Source organism: Cupressus sempervirens, chromosome 3, assembly GCF_028749045.1.
Source record: "Cupressus sempervirens isolate cs-2001-9-10 chromosome 3, ASM2874904v1, whole genome shotgun sequence".
NCBI classification, from domain to species: Eukaryota; Viridiplantae; Streptophyta; class Pinopsida; order Cupressales; family Cupressaceae; genus Cupressus; species Cupressus sempervirens.
Window position 1 is genome coordinate 416,152,590 of NC_143120.1, and position 10,335 is coordinate 416,162,924.

The 10,335-nt window shown below is 32.6% G+C and overlaps 1 protein-coding gene across 1 annotated transcript; it reads left to right on the forward strand.

The window, feature by feature from the left end:
- The first annotated feature begins 357 nt into the window (after nucleotides 1-357).
- On the forward strand, nucleotides 358-5,485 carry LOC149566789 (F-box/kelch-repeat protein At1g80440-like). Its single transcript, XM_089820103.1, has one exon. It carries the CDS (start codon nucleotides 4,260-4,262, stop codon nucleotides 5,376-5,378), a length of 1,119 nt encoding a protein of 372 aa, XP_089676229.1. The 5' UTR covers nucleotides 358-4,259; the 3' UTR covers nucleotides 5,379-5,485.
- The last annotated feature ends 4,850 nt before the right edge of the window (nucleotides 5,486-10,335 follow it).

A 10,335-nucleotide genomic window follows, 5' to 3' on the forward strand; every position in this document is an offset into this window, starting at 1 on the left:
TCCTCCTCCCTCAATAGAACTTCACTTTACTAAAAAAATCTCTCCTCCACTTGCGGTGGCACGTTTAGCTCTGCACTACCGTCGGCATGGCAAGGTCAGCAGTCAAATATTCCGACCACGTCATGCCGACGCACACCTACCCATTGTTCTCGAGTCCAACCATCCCAAGCTTTTGAGGCACACGTGGCTTCTTCATACGTGCTTAATTTGCGTCTCTGACTCAAAGTTCTTTTGATATTCTTTTCAATCACGGAAACTCAAATATGATGGTGGCAGTCGTTGCCTTGCCTTGTTCCCTTATGCCTCTATAAATTATCTTCTCGTCTAACAGAAGGAGATAACTCAGTTCGCATGCTCTCATAATGAGCAAGTCATACGAAATGTGAGTTAAATGGGCGTGTCGAAATACTCCATGTTTGTAGAGGCGTATGGTTTGGGAAACGGCTCGAATCCCAGTTCAAGCCCTGCGCGAGATGGAGGACAAATGACTTGTTCAGCTGAGCAGTAAGTGATGCAGCGCAGAGCTCGAACTGGGGATTCGCGCCGTTTCCAACATGCGTTATGCTCAATATCTCATGCTTCATGCTTCAGCTTATCAGATTTCCACAGTTCATATTGATTTGTGATTTTTAAAATTTTTTTTTTGTTGGGATTATACAATGTTTACATTGTATATCATACTTCTGAACTATCATGAAGATGTTTTATTTTACAAGAGAGGCTGATCAGTTAAAAGAAGTCTTATGGATCTTATTTTAGACTGCACATTTGTTCATATCTATAAAAAAAAATTAGACTACAAATTTAATCCTTTTGTTTTATTTTATAAGGGAAGAGATTTAGTAGCAATCTAGGCTGATTTCACAAATCTAGATTTCCTAAACTGTAAGTCGAATTATTATTATTTTTTGGTGTACCTTCGTACATGACTCAAGAACTTAAAGCCAAGTTTTCAGTGTTTGAGCATTTATGGATCTTTTTATAGAGGTCGTGGAGTGGAAAGTGGTCGAAAAATGTCATTTTAAAACATTTCTCTAATACCCATTATCTTCAGGTCCCAATAGTCGCTCACCAAAAAACCAGTACTAATGGCACAAATGGAACACTAAGAAACCAAAAAAGCTAAAAAAAGATCAACTATTAGTATATGTGTGATCGACTAATAGTACACGTGTTATTATTTTTGAGGCTTTTTAAAATAGTAATTGAGAGATGTCTATCACAAAACCCTCATGCTCATTGGACCCCCTAATATTGGGTCTCTTCCCCTATTTGATTTATTTTTTACAGTTAATTTGTTTTAATAGTTATAAATGAATAAAGGTGCATATTATTATTATTTTACTTATAACATGTAAAATGTTTCTTTTATCATTTAGGAGATCCTGTCTCCACTATAAACACACAATAATTACTAAGGATGACAATACCACAATTTAGTCATCTCATTATGTCTTACCAACCTACATTATTAACTTTTGAATATTGTAATTCTTTTTAAAATATAATTATGAATCTGACTTAAAAAAGTTGTTAGCACTTGTTTATATTAAGTTTGATTGATGGTATCTCTTAACAATGAGCAAGAGTTTTAAATGTTCTTGTTTGTGCTTTGAACATGAAGGAAATTCATCAAAATGAAGATAAATGCATCTAGACCTTTAAATAGCTAATGTAAACATCAAGTTTCATTCTTTAGAAAAAGTATCATATGATTAATTACTTAGATGGTATTCATGATACAAAACTCTTTTATTTTTATTACTCATCAAAATTGATGTGGTGTTAATGCTAATCTGGGTAACCCTTCTTAGCTTTGTTGTCTCATATTGTTCATATGGTTGCATATCTTTATTATTGTAGTTGCTAGTTGCATCTATTTATCATTGTTGTTTTACATTTGGTGAATTTATGATTGAATTTCATGGTGTCACCTCTCTTTTGGCTTTCTATATAATAATTTCCATGCACTACTCATTTCTTCAAGGCAATTTGGGGCTTTGTGTTTTGTGATTAGAAGATCACTATAAATGATTTTTAGAGCTAGGTTGATACATTTTTCATTCATTGGAGGTGATCTAGAAGTGATCAAAGAGCAAGTTAAAATTTCAAGAAGAACCTAAAGAGCTTGGACATCGAGAGCAATCTGAAGCTAAAGAAGAAAGGAGAAAAGAAAATAGAAAAATAATAAAGAGTTTTTTGTATGAAGATAAAAAAGAGAACATTTTTTTAAACTTAAAAATTTCTTTCCTTTTTATTATATTCTTCATGCTAATGAATTGCTCTATTTCATCAGAGCTGTATATTTGTTCTTATACATTGTAGTTAAAAGAAATCCTTACTTTATTGTACATATTGTGAATAAGAGGCATTTTCTTGTATGTGGGAAAGCTCAAAGAGGATGCACTAAACTTTTTAATGTTAAAGTCTTTGAATGTTAAGAGTTACTTTTAAAATAATTATATATTTAAATTTTTGAAATTTGACTTTGAAAATATATGAATTTAAAACCAAATATTAAAGAAACATAGCTTTGTACAGTTAAAAAAATATTTTGTGACTAAGTGCATTATCAGTTGTAATTGACACTTACATTCAATGAAGCATTCTCCGTCCAGCATGACAACCAAACATTCAATTAACAATTCAAGACATCATGGAGCACATGGAGAATTTGTATGATTGTTGTGTTATTTTAATATATATGGTATGTTTCTTCATATTTACACATTTACATGCACTGAAAGCACATATTACTTTCATTTAGATACTATGGTTTCACTCTCTAGGGTTAGATCATGACATTTTACATTACATTTTCATAGCTCCTTGCATTCTAAATTCCCAAGCACACATGTATACATTATGGCTATTGGTGGAGGTCAAAAACACCAAAATGGGTGGTTAACTAATGCAAATCCCTATATAACCACCCACACATACACATTTTTCATATTTTCAAGATTTGGAGGAAAAATTTGAGCACATATTCAAGAACCCTCTTCATAATACTTTCCAGATCTGTATTTTATTCTGAGCTTCAACACTACCATGTAAGTGTTGAGGTTGTTCCTTACCCTAGTTTTAAGTACCAATTTTATATTGGATCGAGAGGTCCAAATCATAATTCTACAAGTTTTTGTCATAGTTTTGGGTCTTAATGAGGGTTGAGGTCATTTTATACCTAGAGTAAGGCTCATAGTTGCCCCTTACCTGAGCTAGGTCATTGATGTAGCCCAAACCCTTCAAAGCAATAACTTAGAAAATTACACAACACAGAAGTTTCATAATGCCAGATTGTTCATTAAACTTTTCCAACTCTACTTTGCCTCTACAATGAAAGAAAATGACTACTTATTACAATTTCAAAAATACCATATTTGGCAGATTTTTGGGAAAATAGATTTTTTCCATTTTCAATAATTTTCAAAACCCATCCTATGAATCTCGATTTTTCTCAAGAAAAGCCCCCAACTAAGGCAAGATGAATTGCCAACGAATCTACAAAATCAAGAATATGATTTCAGATTTATTACAAAAACAACTTTCTAAAAAATTAGAAAAAAACACAAAAATTCAAATTCGGAGGTCAAGATAATATTTTAGACTCCCGAAAAAATGTTGAAATGACCACCTGTCAAGCTAATCTTCATCGACAATCCAAATAACTCCTCCTCATGCAACTACATGTAAAATTTCAACCAAAACCCACATTTGAGTCAAAAGTTATGACCCTCGGATGCTCCTGCATCAGTTAACCCTTATGAACTACTAAACATAGACTTTCACAATTCAACTTTTTTTATTCCTAATGGCTCCATGTGGGAATTAGGTCATTTCAGGTTTTTGATCAACATAAAATCAATCATTTGACATCTTTTCTCTACTCACCTTCATGGTGCTCTCATTCGTAACTCAAATTTCGACATTTGATTTCCTGGATCAGATTTATACTCATTTCTCTGACTTACATTTGCATCTCTATATTATATGTTACATCTCTCTTCCATCATTCTGAACGGCAGATTTCACAAAGTGTCTCACCTCTTCATATAAGAAACTCCTTCGACATAAAATTAATATTCAACTATATCAATAAATGAAAAGTTTTATAATAGAAAAAAAGAAAAACTCTAAATAAACGAATTAACCTCTTATTTGTCTTCACACAAAGATTAGAACGAGTTAAAACCAATATCTGCGTCGGCACAACTGAAAAGATAACGAACTCTCTGCTAATATAGAGAAGATCAGGTGTCATGAAAACAGTTGCCAAATTTTCACATACCCTTCTCTGCCATAAATCCCACAAAGCTAAAATTTCGAGTAACATAAAACTTGCTGGAGTTGCAATGGGATGTCTGTTTCCTTGTCTTCCAGATGAAATCGGGTGGGAATGCCTGCTAAGAGTGGAGTTGAATTCTCATCACAATCTCAGATGCGTATGCAAAAGTTGGAACGAGGCACTGAAAAACCCCCAATTTTATGAAGAAAGGAAAAAACTGAAGATCTCTGAACAACGGATTTGTATGCTCCAGGGAACAGACGGCATTTGCAACAGAATAGCGCTCTACGATTTGGGGAAGAACTCGTGCAAAACCCTACCGCCCATTCCTGAAGAAACGAACGGAATCTTTCACCTGCATTTCGTGAAACAAAAACTGATTCTGATCCCTGATTTTCTTGCCGATTCCTCAAGAAATTTCGTCTGGTTTTACGATTTCACTTGTTTACAATGGCGGCAGGGTGCCAAAATGCCAAGATGGGTGAATGGATTTGCCTCTGCAGTTGACGAACACAACGGACTGATTTATGTTGGCGGAGGGTATGATCGGTTTTACATGGTTGAAGGGTATGGAAGATTTGGTAACCCTGTTCTTGGCGCTTCAGTTTACAATGTGGAGGAGGATAAATGGGATCTTCTTCCTGACATGAACACCCATCCGGAGCCCTACTTCAAAGGTGTCTTTGTTGACGGTAAGTTTTATGTAATGGGATATTCTGGTAGCTTTGAGGTTTTTGATTCGTATACGAGAATCTGGAAGACAATGGAGAACAGATTCAATAGTTGGCATTTTGTAAGTGCATTTGGACGATTTTATTGCTTTTCTGGTAGGGAATTGACTGAATATGATTGTAGCCAAGATAAGCTGCAGTTTTTAGGGCATTTTCCAATGGAGTATTGGGCACATTTTATTAACGCTGCTGTAGCCGTTGGGGATAAGATATTTGTGAGTAGATGGGATATCATTCAAGGTCAAGATTTTTGCCTGCTGGAACCTCCAAGTGAGATGGGAGGAACGTTCAAGTTGATTGGTATTCAGAAACCATCGGAGCTCCAGGGCTCTGTTATACATGCTGCTACCCTGGATCTTTGACTGTTCTTGAGTTTATTTTCAAGTATTTAAATTGAAATTGAACTATTATAATATTATATTTATTGAAAACACTGATATATTTTTAATACCAATAGAATTCATTGTTATGTTTGACTATATTTATTGATTTGATTTTTCTATATTTAAAACTCATTCCACCAGCTTCCCTTGATACAAGAGCCTTAAACTTTTAAATTGATGTGCATATTTATATTCATGATCCTCAAAAATTTTAATTTTTTTGGGAACTCATCCATCAAATTTTATAAAGAAATGCCATTCTTTACAAATCATATTTTTAAAACATTTTTTTAAGGAGAAATGCTATTTTTTTCAAGAATGGTTTTACTTTTAATATCAATCCTCCCGATGCTCAAATTCCACGAACATTTCTACAAGGCATTGGAGTTAAAAAAATTCATCGAACATATTATATGATTTGTTCCATCAATTTTTTTTATTGGCACATAAGCTAAAATGTTTTAAATAATTAATTATATGATAATTTTCATTAATTGGGAAGTTCTCATAGTTATTATTAAGAGTTCCCAGATTACATTCTTGATTTAATATATTTGAACATTGGATTATGTTTATAACATAAGAATAGGAGACTCGTTTTTTGTACAAAAATTCAAAGCATAAGACAAGTTATTGGTTTCATAATTGTTCCAAATATTGTATGATCGCCCTTGTCAAAATTGAAAATTTCTCATCGACAACTCATTTTTTAGCCCACATTCATTCATCATATTTTGATAATATATTTTATCGATATTTGATTATAATAATTGAATGTTGTAATGGCATTATGTCTCTTTTGTGCTATTTTAATTATTCTTTTGGTTATTATGGTCCATGCAAAAGTATAAGTGATTCTTTGAGTCTATGCTTGTTGTTAATGACAATGATATTGAATTCTAAATAAATGTATGTATTTTATTTAACTTATTTCAATTTCATGTGCAATAAGAGGAACTACTATAAAATTATATTTATTTATGAAATGATCAATATGAAACCAGAATCACTAATATAATCTAATTGAAGATTCAAGTTTGTTGGCTAGGACAAAACAATAATGGCAAAGAACTCAAAATATAGGACAAAATAATTGCCTACAATAAGTTGTTGGCTTCATAATTGTTCCAAAATAAGTGTGTAATTAATCATCCTTGTCAAAATTGGAAATTTCATCCAAAACTCAATTTTCACCCCACATTTCTTCATCAAAAGTTATGACTTGGTTAATCATTGATGCATAGTACAAAAAATACATTTCTCATCATTTTTTTATAGACCTCCTTCCAAATATGAAATTTTTTTATTCCCAAAAGCTACAAAGACTCACAAAATGAATGATGATTCTATAGTGAATGATATGGGGTAAAAGCACAAAGTTGTGTCACCCTTGAGGATATCAGACGGGTTATGGCCGAAATGGTTACAAAGTGTTATGGCTGAACCCATGTGATGCCAAGTGTCATCGTCTTGGCGCGAAGGTGGCAAAATGGCTATGATTGGAACATCAAGGTAGAGGGCATATGAGCACGTCACATTGATTTCTTGGAGTTTCAAGAGAAATACAAACATCTAAAAACAATGGTGAATTTTTTGAATTAATCACATTAACACCTTTACATATTACACATCCTTGTCCATTTGAAAGTATAAATTAAATGTGAATGCACTCCAAACAATGTATGTTGAAAATCCTTTTTTTTAAAAATTCTTTACCCATTATGGACCCCACCCAACATGTAAAGATTCTCCACATCCTTTCCTAGTACTTAGGAGCAAGAAAGTGGTTGATGAGATCTAATCAAATTTGTCATTGATATTATCATTCTTGAGTCTTATTTGCTAGAGTACAATGTCATATGATAATGTAGGCTTGCCAATTATCTCCTAGATTCTTCTTGAAATTATGTCGATGTCAATAGCAAGGTTCAAAAATTTATCTCTATCTATTCTCCCATTATGTTTAACATCTAAAAAGTATTAAGTGTATCATCCACTTTTAAATATTGTATGCCTAAAATGTGGGCACACTTCTATGAGTCATTATATTCAAGATTGCTCAAGAATGAGGTTTCGAATGACAGCTCATAGCTCTCTATTCATAAAGTGCAAGGGTTTGTAATGGAGGCCCTCAATTTGACCTAGTTTGTGCCGATGCAAGTATACCATAAAATGAGAGATTCAAAGATACACTATGCATGCAAATGGAGATGAAAGCTAATTTATATGATAACAATGCAAAACGATGCAAGATCTAATCTATCAATGCAAGATCTAAACTAATATGAAAATGCAAGGATGGATCATGATGATGGAAGCTAGGGATGCATGAGAGAAGAAGACAAGAAGATAGAAGTTCTCCATAAAAAGCTTCAGTATTCAAACTCCTCCTTCAAAAATTGCTCTCCAATCCTGCATCATAACAATAACCTAGAGTGTGTATGTAAAATAAGGAGAGGGCTCTCCATTACAAAAAAGATTGGACAATCAAGATTAAGAGGCAAAAAGATTTAATCAAGGTTGGAGAAAGAATGATCCGTGTGAAATAAAGATCCACCAATGAGAAAATAGGAAAAAAATTAAATGGAATCCCACTTAGAAATATGTGCACTCATGTGAAGAGAAATTTTTTATTTTTATTTATTTTATTTCCTCTTCAAGTGGGGATTTATTTAATTAAAAGGGAGCAAGTTCTTTTAATTAAATAGGAAATATTTAATTAAATTAAAAGAGCGGTTTTTCTCTTTATTAATTAAATGTGGATGAATTATTTAATTAAAGGAGAGGTTTTATATTAATTAAATAGGGACTTATTTTATTTAATTAAAAGGGATATTTTCTTTTAATTAAATAAGACTTAGGATAAAATGATCAACCTTAGAAAATATTGAAATAATCGAATTTGATCAAGTAAATTGATTTGAATTGATTTAATGAAATATTGCAAACTATCATTTCAAGAAATTGATAAATTGATGAATTGAATAATGGGGGCCCATAGTCTAGGTGACCATTTTAGGGTGCATACATTTGCCCCTCTTTGACTAATGTGTGATCGATTCGAGAACACATGTAGTCAAAGAAGGAAATTGAAGTGTGAGATCGATTTAGGATCACAAAACAACCCAGATGTGTGGTCGATTTGTGAACACATTGGGACAAAGAATACAAATAAATTTTGACTTGAAAAAGTTGAGGATAAAATTGATAAAACTAAATCAAGGATTGAAGTTTGATAAATACTGCCCCTTCAGGATTGAAATTGAAATCAGATAGAGGAGAAACAAAAAATTGATAAATTTGGTCAAATTGAACAAAAGATAAAGTTCTTGATGTAAGATGAAAGAGATAAGAACCACAGAACCAAGGTAGATCATCAAGCGTGAAATATTATGCCCCAAAGGTGATTTAGAAGAAAAGAAGTGGGGTAAAAGCAAATGGAAGATAAAAGTTTGGAAGATATGGAAAGAAAAAAGAAGAAAAGATAAAGCCCCAAAATCAATCAACTGTTTAAGATAGAAATTTCGATTGAGATCACGAAAGAAGATAAGGAAATGAAGATAAAAACATGACCACAGTTGATTAAAAGTCCATAATAAAGATGAAGGGAGAACCCTCTCAAACTCATAATGTAGCCTAAAAATGCAAACTAACATGAAGTCTAATAATGCAAGCTACATGAAAATGTAAGGTGTACTTGCAAGAGAGCAACTGTAACATAGGATTTTGTGTTCATCATTCATTAGAGAATGTAAAAGATTTTATTTTCATTATTCAACCATTATCAACAGACATCAAAAAAGCACACAATCATCACTAGTCACAATAGTCACAAGTGCAACTATGAAAATATGAATGTGATTTATATCGGATTGGAATGTGGAAAGGTTCTAACATAAGAATCAAAGACATAAAGGTCAAGATGACTTCGATGTTATCTTATCCAATTTAATATAGCAAATAAACCATATGCCTCATGCCCCAAATCCTTTAGCTACGCATCCCGGGGAGACTTAGGAACAATTGCACTCAACAAAAATCAATAACAGTCAACACACAAAGAAAAGATCATGACATAGATCAAACATTAAGTGTTTGTGTTTAAAAATTTAAGTGTTTTAATTGATACTAAGTTCTGAGGATAAGGATCAAATGCTTGTGTAATGCCCCGCCAAGGGATCCAAAGAATTAACCTAGAACTTCACTAAGTTTGGTAGCATTTTTATTTTTATTTTTTGAAATATGAAAGTAAATACCACATATAACTTATACACCATAACGGAAGCAATAGCAATGTCCATCTGAAAGTAAACATAACATACACAACTGGTTACATTCTTTAAGGATCCCTTAACGTTGAATTACATCTAAGTCAACTAACATTATTGAATCCATCTAATACAACATCCACATGAAATAATAGTGATAAGTCCAATGTTTATACATTACATTTCTAATGCTCAGTCATCCACTGTACATGTCATAGGGTATGAAAAGCTTAAAAGAATATACATATGTGAAATAAGGTACATCATCCTATTCTAATCCATGATACATCAAAGTAAAGATAATCACATGATACATCATCAGATATATACATCCATCATAAAAGATCAAACATAATAAACTAAGTGCATGGTTCCTCCCAACCGTAAATAGCATCATTAGACCATTGTGGGCCCTAGCCATCCCTCCATGCATAACATTCCAAATCACCGAGGAGATCATCGGTATTAACATAGTAGGAATGTCACTCCTAACATATACTATACCATATGCAGAAAGTAATCTAACATGCAAATATAAGCATAAGATAACATCATCTAACATATGCTAATCATCAATGAAAGGATACATATCCATCATCACGAAGGACATATCAGTCACGATGTCTCAATAAATCTCAAATGATAAGAGTGAAAAAATACTACCACCC